The sequence below is a fragment of the Vanessa cardui genome, chromosome 17 (assembly GCF_905220365.1).
Source record: "Vanessa cardui chromosome 17, ilVanCard2.1, whole genome shotgun sequence".
NCBI lineage: Eukaryota > Metazoa > Arthropoda > Insecta > Lepidoptera > Nymphalidae > Vanessa > Vanessa cardui.
The window spans coordinates 13,359,997-13,382,174 of NC_061139.1; the positions used below are offsets into that span (position 1 = coordinate 13,359,997).

Consider the following 22,178-nt stretch of genomic DNA (forward strand, 5'->3'; position numbering starts at 1 on the left):
CATATCTTTCATCTCTGTCACGCTGATGTGTCTCTCTCTCATCAGTCGCTGTCGCTCCGCCGAGACGCGAGGGAGGGCAAACCGCTTCGTTACGTAACGCGTTACGCCCCCCCCCCCTGGTCGGCCCCCTTTCTCCCACGCATTCAGTGTTTACTGTCCGGTACGTAAGCACTGTTTTCAGTGAACGTATAACCTAAAACCTAAAAAATATCACCGTATTTTAAAGTAATATGATGAAACAAACAGAAGATGACCCTCGGAACATAACAGAATCTCATAACGAAAGGTATGTTTAACAAAATAATTTAATAATATCAATATCAAGCATGCAACAAGTGTGGTTCCGCAGCGTCGACATTTTTAATTTCTACATATATATCTTAAGGTTCACTGCTTGGTTATATGTCATGTATTTATGTTTGCATATGTATGTAAATATATGTCTTTATGATTATTATGAAAATCCAACCAGCTAGCATGTTTCTCTTTCTTTATTTTACATGTTCAATATTAATTCACGAATCATTGTTTCAGCGCTAGTCAAATGGAAGTCGCTGTAGATGCTTATGAGCATCAACAGACGCAACGCAATGTACAACCAACGAAATCACGGCCGTACTCAAACGCCGAGCGCCAAAAGAGATACAGAGAGAAGCGAAAAGCCGATAAGATGAATTTACGCGCCACACTCAGCCAGTCCAGCGACGACCAGCCACAACAGGAGCCACCAGAACATGGTGATCAAACAAAACGTCGATCACAATCGAATGCCGAACGCCAAAGGAAATATAGAAAGTCGTTACGTGAAAAACGACAGCTAAATCATGCATCAGTCCAGCAAGTGAAAAAGTAATCATTTTATATCATCCACATGATAAATGGATAAAAGCCTGTAAATTTCCCATCGCTGGGCTAATGGCCTCCTCTCTCATTAAGGAGAGGGTTTAGAACATATTCCACCACCCTGTTCCAATGCGGGTTGGTGGAATACACATGTGGCAGAATTTCTGTGAAATTTGTCACATGCAGGTTTCCTCACGATGTTTTCCTTCACCGCAGAGCACGAGATGAATTATAAAGACAAATTAAGCACATGAATCAGCGGTGCTTGCCTGGGTTTGAACCCGCAATCATCGGTTAAGATGCACGCGTTCTAACCACTGGGCCATCTCGGCTCTTGATAAATGCACTCTTGTTGATAAATCTATCTCTATTGTGATTTATGTTACAATTTTAGGGTCGACGAAGCTGAACTGGCACGAAAACGACATTTAAACAAACAGCGACAGAGCAGGTTCCGAGCGAGGCAGAGGTTTCAGTGGCTTAGCACGTCTTCGCATCGGGCGCAGGCAGAGAGGTTTATTTTGTATTTATAATAACGATATAACATTTAAAAAAAAAGTTAAACTATTTCAAGTGCGATCAGGTTATGTCGTCACTTCTGTCGGAATAATATATATTAATATCTATGAAATCTTACATCGTCAATGTGCCACCAACCTTGGGAACTAAGATGTTATGTCCCTTGTGGCTGTAGTTACACTGGCTCACTCACCCTTCAAACCGGAACACAACAATACTGAGTACTGTTATTTGGCGGTAGAATATCTGATGAGTAGGTGGTACCTACCCAGACGGGCTTGCACAAAGCCCTACCACCAAGGTTTGTTTGTCTTGTATATTTTTCGTAATGCGAATTCCACGGACAACGATCTTCGCATGATGTTTACACTCAAAGCTCACCGAGTGACCTTAAAGTCTTCTACCGGAATTATAATAATTATATTATATGATAATAAGATAAACTTTCAAGTTCATACTGATGGGCAATTAATAGCACTTTGATGACTATATGTCTTTTCATGAATATGTATGGAAATTATTGAGACCTTTTTATTCCTACAAAGCTTACTTAGACTTATAAGAAAACCAAATGAATTCCTCACATCGGTTCTTCTTAAGTATTGTTTTTTATGCAAATTTGGTAGTTTTTTTATTTAACTACAATTCAATAATTCGCTATGTTTGTTACATACTTTATAAAGCCTTTATAAAGCTCTCATACATATCCATTATTATAAAATCCGAAGTTACAATACTCGAATATAAGGCGTGGTTATTTATATCTGTGCTACGTTTAGGTTACAATATAAGACACACGTCGAACCTGCGGCTTCACCCGCGCGCAATTTATAAAACAAACTTCCAGACTTCGTTTTTCGGACCCCTTTTGGGGTAAAATTTCGTAAAATCGTATATGGAACCCAAATGCCAAATTTCGAGTTTGAGATAACGTGAATAATCAGTGCGTGGTACTTCGATTTTATGAATATACATTAAAGTAACAGCCTGTAATTTTCGCACTGCTGGGATAAGGTCACCCCTTCCATTAAGGAGAGGGTTTGGAACATATTCCACCACGCTGTACCAATGCGAGTTGGTGGAATGCACTTGTGGCAGAATCTCGATGAAATAAGACACATGCAGGTTTCCTCACGATGTTTTCCTTCACCACCGCGCACGAGATGAATTATAAACACAAATTAAGCACATATATATAAAGTGGTGCTTGCCTGGGCTTAAACCCGCAATCATCGGTTAAGATGCACACGTTCTAACCACCGGGCCATCTCAGCTCTTATATATAGATTAAGCAGATATAAATTCATGTACGTTTGTCATTGTCTGGGATTGAAACCGCGATCACCATAAGATGTACCTTACCCTTATCACAGGCCCATCTCGGCTCTCAGGACATCTCGGCTCGTATCAATTTTACAAATTGTACAATCCACATCATTAAACACAGCTTTTCTTAAAAAAAATACAAACAGAAGTTTTACATGAATTGAGAAAGAAATATGCAAATGACCCTATCTTTCGTTACTTATTACCTTTTTTATCCTAAACTACAAATCACAAAATTTTATTATTAAATTCAGCTCATTTTATTATACAACACAAAGGGTACCTTCAGATTATTTTTTTAGATATATTTCATCATATACTTTAGGTAATTCATACCGCTAATTTTGCACCCCCGTATCGCCCAATAAATCAGTGCGGGGTGAGACCCGGTGCTGAACAGACCTGTGACACTGTTATCTGAAAACGTCACATAGTATGTTTTTGCAATAACCTTGTATATTTTGTAAATATCAGTATAATCGCGTTCATTAGTGTTAGTAATTGATACCTCACCTTAATTCACCTCACTCATTATGGGAAACAAAAAAAATCGTCAGAGATATAATTTGAAAATAAATTACAAGAGAAGAATACAAAGAATAAAATTGTAAGTAGCTCCTAATATTTTGATACCATAACGGTCCTTATAAATAGGTAAACTTATACCACCTAGAGCTGGTACATGAGGTACTTAGACAAGTCACTTTTAGACGCTCGTTAACGTACTCAATTACAATCGAGGAATTAAGATAAATGAACTATGGAATTACTTAAGATTACTAGATTCTTTAGATTAGATATCTAGTTACTTAGATTACTTAATTATTTGTGAATTAGATTAGCTAATGAGCTCGGCTTTATTGTTCACTAACAGTTCTTCATTAAAATATCTTTATTTATAATGCACTATTGCACTTAACGACTTATGTCCACTTTAATTTAACTTCCAAATTTCCCATAACAGTTTCGTCGACGTTAAAAACGGTATTTTATAGAAAACCATTCTGAATATCATAGATTATAAAAGGTCGTATGATATCGCATGAATTCCACGTTCAATGTTATTTATTTGACTCTTATCCTCTTAAAAATTATTATATTTATTGTCCTATTAAAAATAGATATTTAATACCGTAAAACATTGTATCTATGTAATTTTTTTATTTTTAATATTTGAAAGGACATTAGAAATACTGAGAGTATATGTTAGGTACTAGGTTCTGCTTCCCGTTTGACTAATTTATCCAAAACAGTTTTCTCACACTTTATTCCTTGATATAATTGTCAAGAAATTCATGATTTATATAAGGAACACTTATATAAGGTTTGTAATATAATTGCGCCGAGCGTCTAATTGTAACAATTATTAAAACAGTGTACATTGTAATGTAATTTGGCAAATAAGTGATACATGATTTTGTACCTTCTGATGTAATTTTTTATTTGTTTGTTCTGTAGGTCACCTTAACGTATGTTGATCACTGATTTAACATAGTATGAAGATATTCATTTATATTTAGTAAAATCAGCAACAACTAAGATACTAATTTTGTACTGTTTTTTATATATTTTGTTCAGATATCTACTAATCAATTGTAAAAGATCTGATTCAACTATCTCCAACACGAAATGAATTATAAACACAAATAACGTTTCTAAAGTAATACTCGCATTGATTGAACTTTTTCCGGCGCAGATTAACTCAATATACTTTAACACATGAAACAATGTTTACATGCTATGCTAAGCTAAAAGAGCGTAGCTGTACTTCCAGTGGACAAGAAGCCTGAGAGCGTGATTATAAAATCTGATTTATATCTGATGTGAAGGCGGTAAAAATACGAATATTTTTTTAGCGTTTCCTCTTCGTTAATCAACAAACTGTTGCGAGCTGTCTGTCCGCAATTCGCACAAAAACATTCCTTTTTATTCGTTTGCATTGATGTTATTACTCATGTGGTTATTCAGCACTTAGCAATCAATTTATACATATACATAGGTATATTAATATCCGGTAACCCGTCCGATTACTTATCAATAACAATAATATAATAATATAAAATCAGTTATATACAAGTATAAACATTATACAAAGTACATTTACACACATCTCGTTAAGGGGGCTACATGAGCTGAATGAAAGTTTTATAATGCATAAAAGTATATGATTCAATGCAGTAAACCAATAAAAAATATATGATAATCTACAGGGTACCTAATAGTTAGTTGTTGTTTTGAAAACATGATATAATTAATTTGATACGGTGGAATAAAATTACAATGTGTCCTTCAATAAAAACATCTTTTATCAAATAAAAACTGTACTTATATTCATTCAATAATTTTGATATTTTGTCAGATTATTCTACAAGCAATGTTCTAATTTAATATTGTTTTAAATATTTAGTAAAATCAATAGATTTTTTTAAAATCAGATGTTCTTATTTTCGAACAAAATCCGTCGGCATGTGTGCGTGAACGCCGTGATCAGACAGTGTCGGCCGAGGCCTGTCGCCGGAGGGACGTGTCGTTCTTTTCGCCGCATTATAACGTTACGAGTTTTTTTGTTTAATTTTAATTGTGTAAATATGGGAAATAAACATAATGCTACGAAGACATGTAAAAAACGTACATTTCGAAAAAAAGCCCAACATATGAACTATATTACAAGGTAAGAGTATTATATTATTAGTAAACATATGTATATATATTATAAACAATGATTATTATTGGAAACGAGATCAACGATATTTATTTTTTTACTAAAAGTACTACATACTTAGAAACATAATATATTGTTTAAATTATTTTTAAATAATAAAATATTATTATTAACATCTATTAATTTTTTACAGAATGAGGAAAGCCGGAATCGACATCAAAGCTATATCTATTGCGTAAGAGTTTAATTTTCTCGATTTTGTTTATAGCATTAATTAATTATAATAATAAAAAAAATTAAGTGAAGTCGTTACAAAAGAAATATGTAATTGTAATGAACCAAAATACTATATATAATATATAGAATATTTAGAAGTGTTACATGTACTTGACTGAAAATAAATGAAATTATGTTTTGGAAACAGTATCACTACGAGGAAATCATAAACCCATATCATAGGGGTTGCTGTAAATTTCAATCGCCATTTTGTAACGACCGCCATATTGTATTGAATAAGGCGGCACTTAGTAAATCGTGCATTGTCATCGAGACTTAACATGGGTGAAAAATTTTAACTCATAGCTTCAGTGGAAGTAGGAAATATTGATTGAAAGTATCTAGGACATACATACATTCATACATACTACTGAAAGTAGTAAACGATTTTAATAATAAAAATTACCGTTATTAATAAAACGAACAAACACTACGCTTTATGTTAACCCACGGTTACTACTCTACAGATTACGAACAGTTACAATTTTAGTAAATAAATAAATTATCAAACTTTTATAAAATGTAATAAATTGGTACGTTGAATCTTTAGTATAACATCTAATAGGCTATTGGACAATGCGAAAAAAAATTTGTAAATTATTGTAATCAGTGTATATTATGAGTTTAAAAATGGTTATTTACTAACGAAAGTTGAAAATAATACTTAATTTATTCAAAAATCAATAAATAAAAATGCATTTTTTCAAACGTTTGTCACGTGACACAAAACGCTTGACCGGGCTTATGATGAAGTCACTTTCTTGTATACCTTGCTTTTCTACTATATGTACCACAGATTAAAATACAGCAAAGTGACGTCACCGACCCCATTGCAGCGCCATATTGTCCAAGTAGCGTTTTCGCGCGTTATTTAAATATGGAATTTTTAATATAATATTTTTCGGCAAATATGTACTAGAAATAAAAACTTAAGTTTTACTGGGTTCCTTAACCTCTACTAAATGTTATAAAATTGATTTTAAAAACCAGTCAAATAGCCTATTGTAATATGGCATGAATTAATGAAAAAGGTTAAAATTAGGTGTTTATTTTCTGTATACAAAATAAAATTTGTCGTTTGTGCCTGTGCGTGCGATTCTCAAGGGCAATTAGCTCAAAAGAAGCTAAACACAATAGTTTTTTTAATGAATAAAAGTATGTGATCCATTGCAGTAAACATAATCAGAAATTAATATGATAATCTTCAAGATATATGCTAGTTAGTTATTGTTTTAATAAGATAAAAAAGTAGAGAGTTTTTCCCTAAAAAATTTTAATATTTAAAATCTATACTTATATACATGAAATAATTCTGTTTTTTGTTAGATTATTCTACAGGCAATGTATAAATGTAATAGTGTTTCCATTTTTTAGTCAGATCAATAGATTTATTTTGAATCAGACATTCTTATTTTTGAACAAATAAGCATGTCTTGTATGCATGTGTGCGTAGACGCTGTGTACGCTGGGCCAAGGCCTGACGCTATACATACATGTGCATTTGCCGCGTTATTCCATCGAGATTTTAAATGTTTTTCTTGTCGTTTATGTTATTCTTTATTTTAAATAAATCAAGATTAATTAGCGTAGTAGTTAAGAGCCACTTGTTTTGATATATATTTTTTTAAACATGGGAAATAAAGTAAAACCTGTGAGTAGAAGTAAAAAACGTTCATATAGATTAAACGCTAAACATATGAACTAAATTATAAGGTAAGACTATTTTATTGTAATGTGTACATTTTGAATATGAACATATTGGATTACGTAGAACGTATTTCAGAGAAAGAAGTGTAATCCGTTCGCATACAGTCAGATTTTCGGCTCCAAATTTCACTATTAAGGTTGTGTATTTGCTGAAGATAAGATAAGATCGAATCTAGGCACCCATTCTACATTTGTTGTATGGGTGCCTAGATTGAATCCCCAGGTATAAGTAACACCTTTATTTTTTATTAAAAATACATCAGGTGATAGATATGTATAAATAAGTTTATTTAATCATATTGTAATGACTAAAATATAATCATTAACCTATATTTTTTTTACAGAAGAAAGAAATTGGGAAATATTTCGCACGGAAGTTATTTCTATTTGTAAGAGTTTAATTTTATCGATTGTGATTATAATAATTAGGAATTATTGTTACATATGAATTAATTTTAATTAAGAAAAAATGGCACTACAAAATAAGCACGATGATGGTGATGGAGCATGCAACAGAAGAAACTGTTAGGGCACAACTAGGGAATAAACTGTCCGTGCGTCGTGAAGTAGACACGTATAATTTTGTTGCTAAAGTAATTAATTCTTTCTTAGTGTAATTATTACTCTTTAACAAAAACATTTTCACTGTTTGTGCTCAGTTATTGTGACATTATAATATTGTGAAATTTTATAACATTTTGTGTTGTATATTTGAAGATATTAGGCAAAAACTTTCTAAAATCAGTGCATTTAAAGGACATCTTTAACGTTCTTTAGTGATCGGAGTGTGGCAATGTTAATGAACTTCATATATAAAAAATATAAGTTCACTGACCTCTCGTAACACTGTTTGCTCCAAACACAAATACGAGGGAGTTTTTTGCGATATATATACATAGGGTTCGTGGCGCAGCCGTAGAAACCGCGCTTATTATTAGTTATACCCTGGGTTCAAATCCGAGCTCAGCGTTAATATTATTTTTCTTATTTTTCTTTTTACTCATTAACCATGGCTAATTTTATGTGTGCTGGGTGCCCTGATGAACTTGATGACTCTCAGGCATTACAATGTCACAAATGTAAAGACAGATATCATGTCATATGCACACGAATATCGAACCAGGATTTTATAGAGATGAGTTTGGAAATGAAAAGTCTATGGACTTGCGATGCATGCAGATGCAAACAGCCTAGGAAAGGTGATCATTCCAACACTCCCGTACGCAATACTCCGGTTGAAATGGAATTTGTCACTCAGCGCGTTAAGAGCCGTACTACTACTTGCTCTTGTTTGTCGGCTACTAATGTTCGCGAAATAATTAGAGATGAATTGCGCAATATTCTAACTAACGACCTGTATCCAAAAATTCAAGAATTAAAAAACACTGTTGCCTCATTTGAAGTTGCTTTAACATCTATCAATTACGATATTGAAAAACTTAAATCGGAACAGTCCACCCAATCTGTACAGTTGAATAATTTAATTAAGGAGAATGAAAATTTGCGTGCTACAAACCAAACTGTCACAAATCGCCTTATGCAACTTGAGCAGCATACACGAGCGGCAAATATTGAGATCCAATGTGTTCCAGAGCATAGACAAGAAAATTTAATAAACACTGTTCAACAGTTAGGTAAAATCATAAAATGTCCGGTAGCAGAAGAAAACATACATTTTTGTGCAAGACTTGCGAAGATGAATGCTAAAAGTCCACGACCGAGATCGATATTGGTTAAGTTCAGCAGTCCTAGGTTGCGCGATGAATTTTTAGCAGCTACTATTAAATACAACAAAAATAATAGTACGGATAAACTTAACACTAGCCACTTGGGAATCGCTAATACCAAGAAAACTCCAATATATGTGGTAGAAAATCTTACACCAGAAGGAAAACTTCTGCATGCTGCAGCTCGCCGTAAAGCAAAGGAGCTGGGTTTCCGCTTTGTCTGGGTTCGTGATGGAAAAATTTTTGTGCGTAAATCTGAAGGTTCAAACTATGTATATATACGAAATCATGACACTGTCAGTAATTTGTCATAAAATAACGCTAAGTTTGATTATTGTATTTACTTTTACTTAAGGGCCCTTTACAAAATAATATTTCTCTATACTATCAAAATGTCAGGGGGTTAAGATCAAAGACAATTGATTTATTTAATAACGTAATCTGTAACTCATACGATGTTGTAATTATGACGGAGACGTGGTTGATTGGGAGTGTTTTTGATTCTGAAATCTTCGATAGTCGTTATGTTGTTTATAGACGTGATAGGGAGAGTAGTGGATTCCACGCTTCGAAAAATGGAGGTGGTGTACTCATAGCTGTATCTAATCAATACAATTCTTCGCGAATGTTCAGTTTCGAGTCCGAGTGCGAGGATCTTTGGGTTTGTGTAGATGTATTAAACGCCCAAGAAAAGATTGAAAAACTTTACATCTGCGCTGTGTACATTCCACCTCCTGTACAAAAGCATATATTTAATCATTTCGTCGATAACTCGAATCGAGTACTAGAGTCCGTTACCGATAATATACTTATCGCTGGCGATTTTAATCTCAGTAGCATTACATGGTCATTGGATACACATAGTCATCTTTGTGCAGAACCCTCCAACAGTTATTTACAAAACCTTTTAACAGACTTTCTCTCATGCAATGAGTTGTATCAATTCAACTATATAAAGAACAATAAAAATAAAATTCTTGATCTTGTTTTATCGAACATTGAAATTCATACTACTTCATGCCTTGATCCTCTAACATGTGTCGATCCCCTTCATCCGCCTTTAGTTCTTTCTTTCGATTTAACAAATTCTACGTCGCTCATCCCTAATAGCAACATTACCAAATTTTGTTTTCACAAGGCAGATTACGTGAATATAAAGAAAGAACTAAGCGAAATTGATTGGAAGGAAATTTTGAGTAAGTGCTCCTGTGTTGATGATATGGTCTCATTATTTTATGCCCAAATTCGTAAATTGATATTAAAATATGTACCAAAAAAGAAACCCCGCAGTCATAAATATCCTATTTGGTTTACTTCGTGTCTGATTAAGTGCATTAAAGAAAAATATAAATATAGAATAAAGATTCGAAAATACAACAATCCTCGCGATAAACTAACTTTTGACTTATTAAAGAAAAGGTGCGAAAAACTTTGGTCATATTCTTATTCTAAATATATAGATCGTCTTGAGTTATCTTTAAGGTCTAATCCTAAGTTAATTTGGTCATTTTTAAAACAAAAAAAGGGGAAGAGTTCTTATCCATCAAAAATTAAGGGCGACAACATAATTGCGTCCAGCGGAACGGACATCTGCAAGGTTTTTGCTAAGCAATTTTCGTCAGTTTATAATAAGAATGATGGTTACCATGCTACCAATAATGGAGACATTTCTGTAAATTTATGTAATATTACGAACCTTAGTCAAATATCTTTTACTGTAGATCAGGTTTACAATGTTTTAAAAAGACTGGATTCTAATAAGGGAGCGGGAGCTGACGGGATTCCATCAATTTTTGTCCATACTTGCGCTAGAACATTGGCTTTACCACTGACACTAATTGTCAATACTTCTCTGTCAACTAGCACTTATCCTACCTTGTGGAAAAAGGCCCTTGTATTGCCTTTGTTCAAAACTGGTGATAGAGAGGATGCTAGGAATTATAGACCTATATCAATTATGTCTGTTTTTGCGAAGGTATTTGAGGTACTTTTATATCCTGTTGTTTCTTGGCACTTCCAACAATTCGTTGCACCTGAACAACATGGGTTTGTGAAAGCCCGATCCACAGCAACTAATCTTGTGTCCTTTGTTGAAGACATTACTGAAGTTCTTGATACTGGCATGTGCGTTGATACAATTTACACAGATTTCAGTAAGGCCTTCGATAAAGTTGATCATGGTGTTTTAATTACTAAACTAGAAATTATAGGTATTTCAGGCCCATTACTGGAATGGTTTCGGTCTTATCTTATCGACCGGTCTTCAATTGTTATCGTTGATGGTTATGCTTCGGAACCATTTTTTACGCAAACCGGCGTACCACAAGGTTCTCACCTGGGTCCTTTGCTGTTTAACATATTCATCAACGATATCAGTAGTTGCTTTAAATACTGTAAATGCTACTTGTTCGCTGATGATCTGAAGATTTTTAGACCTATCTCTACAGATACCGACAGAGAACTCCTACAGGAGGACTTGAATAACCTATCCTTATGGTGTCGAAATAATGGCATGACTTTGAATGCTGAGAAGTGTCATGTAATAAAATTTTCCAGGAAAAAGACTTCTTTTGCGAGAACATATTTAATTGATGGTACAGCTCTGTCCGAAGTTCCTCACATACGTGATTTAGGAGTTATACTCGATAATAAACTTCGGTATAATATCCACATTGACAATATTGCAAACAAGGGTTTTAAGACTCTTGGCTTCTTTTTACGTAACTGCAAGCAATTTAAGAATTCACGCTCTAAATTAATTATTTATTCAGCCTTGGTACGTAGCATTTTAGAATATTGCAGTGTTGTGTGGAATCCTCACTTCAATATTTATTCACAAAGAATAGAAAGTATTCAAAAACGATTTCTTTGGCATTTGTGCTTTGATCTTAACCTAGTCAAAACTCTTAGGACATACGAAGACAGGCTTAAGTTCTTTAAACTTCATTCACTTTCGGATCGAAGACGGCTCCATGATCTCACCTTCCTGTATAAATTGGTGAATGGTGTCATTGACAGTCCCTGTTTATTGAAACAGTTAAATATTCGTGCACCGGTGAGGACACTAAGACCGTCGTCTTATACTCCATTTGTTGAAAAACCTACACGCTCACGTCAAAGACGCTACTCTCCAATTAATAGATTAATGTTGAGTTACAATGCCATCTATAAATTAACAAAAAATAATTGTACTCTTTCTACTACGTCACCCACTATAGATAAAAAGAATTTAGATAGAAAGATGGATATTGACATATTTTGTGATAACCTTGTGAAATTTAAATGTAATTTACTAAATTTTTATTCATCATATAATTCTAATTTAGAGTAATCTAATAATTATGATGGTTGTGATGCATTAACTTATTAATTTGTTATTGCCTAATATCGGAAAACCTTGTTACTCAATTATTCTTCAATTGATTTGTTTTATATTTTATTTTATTGGACATTGTAATTATTTATTTTAATATTTATTAATGATATTAAAGTACAAATTTATAAATATGCTCAATTTTATCTAATTTGTTAGGATATGTTATTATTTATTATTTTAATGTTTATGTTGATGATTTTCTTTCCTATTTTTGTTTCTTTCAATTTGTAATTTTACCTGCATGTTGTGTCTATTTTGCTTTGAAATGTGTGTAACACCTATAATTAAGATAACATTTAGATTTTAATATTAGTTGTTTTATTATGCTCTACTCGCTTTTGTTAATGTATATCTTGTTGGTGTTAATAAATAAATAAAAATAAATAAAAAAAAAATAAATAAAAAACAAACATCAGCCGCACGTTACTGGGTGAAGTCACCTTGCGACAAACACACTTAGAATCGGTTTTAAAAATGAAAATGGAATTTTAGGTGATTGGTGCCACAGTGATTAAAAGTTACCATTTATTTGTCTTTTTATTCCTCTTTACGAGGCGCAATTTCGGCCTCATATGGAGTACTGCTCTCACCTGTGGGCGGATGCTTCCCAATACGAGCTCCTTCCTTTCGACCGTATTAAACGCAGATCGGTAGCAATGGGCGGTGGTGGTCACTTTCCATCAGGCGAGCCTCCTGCTCGTTTACCACCTCTAACATAAAAAACTGCGACATGTATAAGAACATAGAAAAGTCTTGTGGTTACAATAGAACTAGTCTCATAATATTTGTAATACTTTCTTCTACTATCTAAATGTGTCCTTGCTGATACAAGATATGTTTGAAGCTGCGGATATAGTTCCTTAGCTTATACTTTTTACAAGTCACTGTTCAAGGGCAAAGGTGATCACCAAGAGGCCCATATGCTGTCCGCCATTCCAAAATAATTAAATGGTTATTAATTATTATCAATGCACTGTCTAGCGCTATATAGCGATGATATGTATACGCTTTAATAATTATAGTTTTTATCAGTCTCGAATTCAATTATTTGATTGAACGCTTAATTTTTATCAACTGTCCAACTTTTTTATCAATTGATATATATCATGGTCCGTATCAAGCTATCGTTAAACTAACACGGTGATCAAACACGGAGATTCTTAACACCAGTCAGGGTTAGGAGATAAAGGACCAATGAGCAAAGGAGACGAAAAATATCCATGTACGTTCGTTAGAGCGGGATGGGGATGAGAGAGAGTGGAGATGCGCGCGCGCTTGTTTTTTTTAGGTCAAAGGTGAGTGGTCGCGAAACGGTGCACATGTGTTGTACGGTGTACGCTTGTGGTGTACAGTGCTGAGTTTATGTTGTGTTGCTATGCGCGGCCGGTGACTTGGTTTACACCAACACTACAAGTTCATTAAAATCCTTCCTGGGCCAAGATATTCGTTGCGCTAGCGATATTCTGTAGATATTTTTGACAGCAGAGTAAACATTTTACGTTATTTGGTTGTTTGTTATTGTGCCTAGGTTATTTAATTTGCAAAAAAGAGAAGCTACTGAAACTTTTGCCGGTTCTTCTCAGTAAAATCTACATTCCGAACCGGTGGTAGCTTTACATTTAATATTGTATCGATCACTGACGATTCGAAGGGTATTTAAGAGCCGACTTGATTAAATAAAATTTAAATTATGTTTTAATTTTTGTTATTAGAAACCTAAGTATACATGTGTTGCTGTTTTATACAGATTAAAAAATCATATTTAACTTGTTTACGTGGATTTTAGAAGGAGAAAATTTTTGTTTACTATCAGCAGCTTTATATATAAATATGATATCAAACGATAGCTTTGATCCCAATAAATGTATCTGATTGGTAAAGTCTCAAATGCAAGCGCTGGCAGACTGCTGGTTGGACTGATGATACGAAGACGGTAGTAGGATTCGACGGGATGTGAAAGTAGAATAGAGAGCTTTAGAGTTTGATTTGAGGTGATACCTATGTCCAGCCGCTATGAATGCCTGATGTCAATGAAATTATAAGAGAGTTAGAACTCTGAGTAATTTTGAGAAACATGCCAATTAGTGTATACAGGTAGGCGTGTTATATGTCATGGCTTTATATGGACAGCTGGACAAACGGCCCGGTGTTCGGGGGTAAAACACATGAAAGTAACATATTTCACTGCAAGATTTTCCCATAGATAATTTTTCGTTAGCAACAGACTATTATAATGAGTTTGTGGCCAACGTTTGTCAACCAACGTGTTTGTTTGAACAGATGTTAGCGCTATCTCGTTATATAAATTATCGAATGTTTGATGACAAATATTTGCTCTGTTGTTTACTGAAGCATGACACCGAGATCTAGATAAAAGTAGAAAACAAGACAAGAGAAATAAAATCGTTTCTATTATTTACAAGAGGCTTGCGCTTAACTACAATCATACCGATGTTGAGTACTGATATAGTCTCAAGATGGAGCGCACTTGCCTAGCAGACGGCTATTCACTCTTGCCTTGATTGATCGAGGACGCTATGTCCATCTGTTCGAACACAAATCTTGGGAATGAAGTGAGCTTAGCCCGTGAAATGTAGAAACTAATATTGGATTAATTTTAACGGTTTATTAGAAGCCTCAACCGGCAAAGGTATCATGTGGGAATACGATTTTGTATTTAATTTTAGAACTGATTTAAATCTCATGACATATAAGTAATGTAAATATAATAAAACAAAAACCAAACGACGGAAGCAATACATTTTACAAAAACGATCGAATGACAGGAACAGGTTGTACCGCTACCGTCGACCACGATCTCGAACGATGAAGTCATACAGTAACACTGTCCAAAACATTATTCAGATTAGATGCGAAAAAAAAACATTATTTACAACACTATGAAATATCGATACTAACAAAAATACAAATAAGATAAATGTTATAAGCGTATTTCGAGTGCATTAAATAGAGTCTGGGCTATTTAATAATTCGTTTAGGCAATCATCCAATAGTCCACCGGCGAGAGTCGGCTTGCAATGCGGAAGTCATCCTGCCATTTGGATCATTGTAGCCGCAACGATTGGATTATAAATACGTATTAACTAACCCATCAATGTATCTCTGAAAACAAATACTTGTGCAATAACATTGTTAAATATGCTAAAATAAATTTAATAATATATTAAGTTAAGGGTGCAACTGCAACACTATACAAAAAACCCATTTTATAGGTAGGATTTTACCAGACATGTTTACTAAGTGTCAACCTGTTTGAGGGTCCGACATTATAGGTAAATAAATAATGACCACAGAGGAAAAGCAAAGGCAGGCTAAAGTGGTAAGCCTCTAAGCTCGTACAGGGACTGACTGCGCCCACCGCCCACGTACGCAAGTGTCGACAACAGCCCGCAGTTTCGGCTCAATCGGTTTAGGACACAACACAAGCGAAAGTAACTTGCATTATTTACGATCAGAACAAAGAAAAATCATATTATCGAGATATATAGACGTGTTGTGTGTATACCGGTTTTCATAAGTACGCCACTTCGGGTTACCGGGTTCGATTCCCGGCCGAGTCGTTGTAGAAAAGGTTCATTAGTTTTCTATGTTCATTATTTGTCTTGAGTCTGGGTGTTTGTGGTGCCATCGTTACTTCTGATTTTCCAAAACACAAGTGCTTTAAGTACTTTCATTGGGATCTGAGTAATGTATGTGATGTTATCAAAATATTATTTATGTATTTTAAATATATGTATATATAAGATACATTTAGACGTCAACAAACACGTCGGCTCCTATTAGTCTACATTGGTAGAAACGCCCTCGTGGACTGACCTGCGCATCAGTCAACACCAGCCCGCTCTGTGTAGCGGTGCTCCTAACGATGTTGGTAGTGTAAATATTGTTAGTTGGGTCTCAGAAATACTATTACGTCTTGGGTAGAGAGAGCTTGGACAAACATTTGCCTTCGTGCTCACCTCGACAGTATTAAATCCGAGTATTTTAGGACACAGTATATACTCGTATATACTACGTTACCCATCTGGTAATATAAGTAAAGGAACAACTGTCCTGCTGTCGTTGCTGAGTTGAGGCGAAACGCGGTCTGTAAGAAATTTATAGATTAGGTATTTTAAAAAACTGTTGCTGTCGCGATGTCCCCAAGCTGTCAATGTGTCAGTGAGCTGACTGTGCATTGAGCAAGTGTGCGTGCCATTGCTCGTACCGCTCCCTCCGCATTGGACTGGCACGGGCGACCAGCGGGTTGATTACTTGATAATTCGACACCTCATTAAGATATGTGACTTAGTTTGTGATTTGCCAAAACAGCGATTTTTGACATTCATTTTCGTTGCCACCAAGTATAGTTTGTGATTAATTTTGGAATACGGCACATAATTAAATTAAAATCAATATTTCTGTCATTCTTTGTCAATATAATTAATAATTATACGAAAAAAAAACTACTTGTATTCGATTGCGAAACATAAAATGAGGTCAATTGAAAAACTCAGAGTTAGAAAGATATCAAATTATACATATTATTTATTCAATTACACTTTACGAGCAATTTGCAGTTTCAATTTACGACTGGCTCCCGGTGTTGAGATATAAACTTTATCGAGAGAAACCGACAAGCAACTCAATTAAGAAATATCGTTCCAACTCAGTTTGGAGAGCTATATTAACAATTAATGTGAGTTTCATTAGCGCAACTCTCAAAAAACAGGCCCGCGGCATGTTCTTTCAAATACGTGTCTACTATTACAGTAACATTTTAATAAACTTGACATTTGCACACGATGCTTTACATAAAATGACAATAGGCTATTTGTCTGGTTTTTGAAATCAATTTAATATTATTTAGTAGAGGTTAAGGAACCCAGTAAAAGTTGATATATTTTTTTGGAACATATTTGTCGTAAAATATCATATTACAAATTTCATATTTAAATAGCGCGCGAAAACGCTACTTGGATATGGCGCTACAATGGGGTTGGTGACGTCACTTGCCTATATTTTAATCAGTGGTACATATAGTAGGCAAGAAAGGTTTTGCTAATTTAATAAAGCATTTTTATTTATGGATTTTTCCATAAATTAAGTATTATTTTCAACTTTCATTACTAAATAACCCATTTTTAAACTCATAATACATACTGATTACAATAGTTGACGCTTAATTTTTTATTGTCAAATAGCCTATTGCATAGGTAAAATTGAATACGTTTCAGCTCATAAAAGCAATTTTTATTTATTAAGCCTACAAGAGGTAATAAATGTAGCAAAGCCCCGTAATGGGCCGCAGTTAGCTTAATTAGCATCGGCTTTATTGACAATAACCAGCACAGAAGGCGCGAGCTCGCCGCTCGGCCAATGATGACTGTATCTGTGTGACCAACAGTTACCACTGACAGTACCGTTAAAGGCCGGTAATAGGATATGACATGATGATTACTTTTCAATTTAGTGAAAAGTATATGAAAAGTTAACTACTAGAAGAGAGATACCATGACATATGTGAGAATAACCATGAAAAAATATACGTATTTGTAAAGAGTCTGCTGTATTTTCAGAAACGGTTGCTAGTTTGACAAAAAAGAGACCCGCTGAGTTTCTTTTGTGATGATGAATTTGCGTAAAATAAATAATAAATAGTGATTATTTATAAGTTTGTTTTTGTATTTTTGATGAACTACTCTTATCATCGTAATCCAACCCACATGTGATACAAGCAGAGGGCAGGTCGATTTTAAGATTATACCTAAATACTCAGAAAGTGGAAGTACTTTATACCTTCACGACGGTCATGAATAAATACTGAACCTTCTTGGATTGGGGTACGTGAAGTTGTATAATATGTACCTTACAAGTAATTATATATAGTATACATAGCGTTGCAAAAAACCTAACCATATCCAATTTGCGAGCAATAAACGCTTTTATTGAGCAAAAAACAGACAAAGGTCACCTCAAAGATCACCCAGCTACTGTATATAAACGCTAAAACGGTTTGTTTAACTACCAAAATAATGTTCACGCTAATTTTTAGGTTTACAACGCACTAAAATGTTTAACTGAATGTAATAAAGACGTGTCGTATATGTAATATTACGGTATTTAATTAAAATGTAGACATTATGTTAGAGCTGCAGTGCTCCCCGGGGTCGGACCAACAAAACGCGCGGGCGCTGACGCATCTATATCACTCATTTCATTGCTTTCGTTCTAATCTCAGTCAAGAACCAATGCGTATTGATTTGGTTGCTCTACTTTATAATTTTTTAAACAATGTTTAAAATTAGAATCAAACCAATATTAAAAAAGAAATCAAATTCAAGGGTCAGTGCAATTGTTATTGTTTCTGTGTACTTTATTCCGTACGTTATTTTATTTGAAATGATTTATTACATGATTGTGTTTAATGTAATTTAAGATATTCATAGCGAACTCAGGTTTCTTTATATTACGAAAAATATGTTCCTGGTGTTTAAAGTTATGAAGATTTGCAACGGCTTGAGAAGCAAGAAAAGTTTGATTTAGTTTGACAGCACCAGCATCGTGGGCATCCTCTTCGAAAGTAATATTCGTCATCGTCTACATAACTGATACGGCTCCTTTTAATTCAAAATTTTTACTTTTGTATTAGAGGTGATTTCTACTAAAAAAGTAGTTTGGAATTAACTGTAAATATATGTCTATAAACGTTATTTTGTTTCTATATCCTAAGTCCTAATCCTACTGACGTTTAACTAAAACTAAAACATATTTAATATTGTATGCTATAAAAAAATGACCAGTTTGTTGCTTAATAGAGCAACTATCCTTTCGTTCACTTACAGCAGAACACTCTCTCTGTAAACCATTAATTAATGTACTTTGATTAGATATTAATAAAAAATCATGTTCAGATACATGCCCTGAACAATTTTGAAGATTATTGTGCCTGACAGTATATTTTGTTTTAAGGAAATCTGCGAAGTTCGTGCCGACATCGTCAGAGACGGATTGCAACGAGTCGAGTAATTCGGAACCGGTCGTCGTGAAGCCGATCGTCCACAACTCGTGGTTGGGTTTGGACACGACGCCAAATGCCCTGGACGCGGTGAAGAATGAGCCTAATGACGACAGCTCCGTCTCAACAGAGGTGTCGTCGTCGGGCGAAAACTCATCCTTCTTCCAATTCTTCCGAAGTATCCACAGCGATTACTTAGAATTACCAGCAAGCAAGCAAAGACTTTTTAAGCGGAAATGTTTGAACTACTTACACGAGCTGCTGGATGAGGAAGAAAATAATCGGTCAATCCCAGACTATACGCAGCCAGCCAACGCGTTGAATTTGGCCACTATACGATATGAAAGTGACAGTGACGAAGACGTTAAACCCGTTATACTGGTGGACGGCAGCGTCCTTCCCAATATCTGATGCTGTCGATAGGCTATAGATGTCCTAGGATAGGATATCTGATGGATACGATTCGACGGATGGTTCTGGTGCTTATTTGTGTGAAACACCCATTAGCACACAAGTTCCTAAGAATAATGTTAGTCAGTGATTAAATATTGTTTTGTATGTATAGTAGATAAGTTTTGTGTTATTTTTATTCCTGACAAGGTTATTATTTATGTAAAGTGCTTGTTCATATGATCCGTCAATTATTAGCAAATGATATTAACTAACTTAACATAAAATCTGAATTCTCGACAATGCCATTATAAATAAGTTCTTTGTATGTATCATAATTGAGATGTCCTTTGTGTTAACTGGTAGGCCGTCTGTGTAGTTGGCACTCTGTAATCGTTCGATCGTCGCTCAAAGGCAATGGTGATGCTTTCCGACCGGAAGATAGTTTGAGCCAAGTATGAGAGACTTGCCCTCGTGTGTGTGAGTATGGTTACACATACAGGTAAACATGTAAAAAAATGTAAATTAACTTTAAAATATTGGTCTTTATGTTTGTATTTAATTCTGCTAATGTTTAGATAATTTAATACATGTATATACTACCTATCCCTATTGTAGATAATTAGTGACACATTACTGACTCATCACAAGATCTCGAAACTATTGGTCTAATTGATTTGCATTTTAGCGTAAGTACTCCTTTCGCGATGTGGCCTGTATGAAGTCGGAATGGGCAGTACTTTATTTTTGCTATTATTGTATCACTTGTTATTGTTTTGTGCTCTTGGTACCATCACAATCAAAATCCTCGGATAGTATTTAATGACAAAAAATTTCATGGAACTCTAAGAAGATGAATTCTTCGTTGACACGAAGTTTGTGTTTTTAAATCGTCTTCCTTAGTTTAATTAGTCAATTATTATCTAGTTAGTAACTCTATTAGTTTTTGTGAAATACTCATCGTCAAGCTTCAGCGGGTCTGTACTGTATTCATGATTGGTCAGTGTATACCTGAGTCAAGCCAAACGAAAGTCTCCAATATAGTAACATCCTGGATACATTCCACTGCCTGGCTAATGATAAGGGAATTGGAGCCGGTTTCCTCGCGATGTGTTATTATGTGAAATTTAATTAGTACTCGCCTGAGTTTGAACCTCAATGAGAGTTACAGTCTTTTGTTGACTATGACCGTCTAGAGCAGCTAAATCAATTGTAATAGTATCGTTATCCTACAGTTCAGAAAAACAACAAATGTGTACCTAGTTGAATTTACAGTCTAATGTTAAGAGACTAGTTCGGTGCTGCGAATTGACTAGGAATAAAAACAGTAATAAAAACAAAAGGAAACGGGTTTTATTACAATCGTACATATTTTAATTGATCGGCTTTATGTTTTGACGTTATTGTAATTACATTTGAAGAATAAACTCCACGAATTTTCATTTTATATTTTTGCTACTGAACATAGCCAATATTACCTACTTATGTAATTATTACACAAATACATATGTAATAAAATAACACTAAGTAATTAATTTTATCAACATGCTTACGTCTGTTCTATAAATAAACAATAGATATACACTTCTAGCATATAATGTTTGTAAATATACATGATTGATAAATAATGTTTCCCCTTGCAAACACATTTCACAAGCCAATAAAATGTCCTTCGATCACCGACACGTCGTCACGCTGCCAAGCATCAATCATAAGTTATTTATCTCAACAGATTGCCTGCACAGCGTACATATATAATATAAAACGTTTCCATCATCAGATCGCGTTCAATAACGTTGTTATTACAACGAAATACCGCTTCGAGTCGTCAGGTATCGAAATATTTGTCATATCGAATGACCGAGTCTGACAGCGCTGTGAGCGCTCTTGTAAAATAAGCACCGCTGTCACTCGAGCGGGGGATCGGGGATATGGAAGGGGTTTAAGCGCAGGCAGCGCTGTAGAGTGTCAGTGTCATTCAAGCGACATGCGACGTTGCTGCGGGCCGGGCGAGCGAGTTGGCAGCGCCGCGCCCCGCCCGCTCTGCGATGAATCGAAATGTGGAACGGCCGGCAACGTGTTTGGATAAAATCAAAAATAACAATTCGATTGTTTCACCTCTTTAAATAATTAATTATAATTTCCTTGCTCATAACATCAATTACGAATTATTCCTATAATATTTATGAAAACTATCTTATTTGAGTATAATAAAAATTGGTCTCTTAATTATAATTATACAAATAAATTACATTTTTAGAAATAAAAATTTAAACCATTATTTTGAATATATCTTTTTAAGAAAATAGTTTGAAATCATCACTTAAAATCGTT

At 34.4% G+C, this 22,178-nt stretch overlaps 1 protein-coding gene across 1 annotated transcript; it reads left to right on the forward strand.

Annotated features, from left to right (window-relative positions):
- Positions 1 to 70: 70 nt before the first annotated feature.
- On the forward strand, positions 71 to 21,166 carry LOC124537081. The gene is made up of 4 exons (XM_047113796.1): positions 71 to 286; positions 535 to 849; positions 1,238 to 1,357; positions 19,409 to 21,166. The coding sequence occupies exons 1-4, from the start codon at positions 231 to 233 to the stop codon at positions 19,863 to 19,865; spliced, it is 948 nt and encodes a 315-aa protein (XP_046969752.1). The 5' UTR covers positions 71 to 230; the 3' UTR covers positions 19,866 to 21,166.
- The last annotated feature ends 1,012 nt before the right edge of the window (positions 21,167 to 22,178 follow it).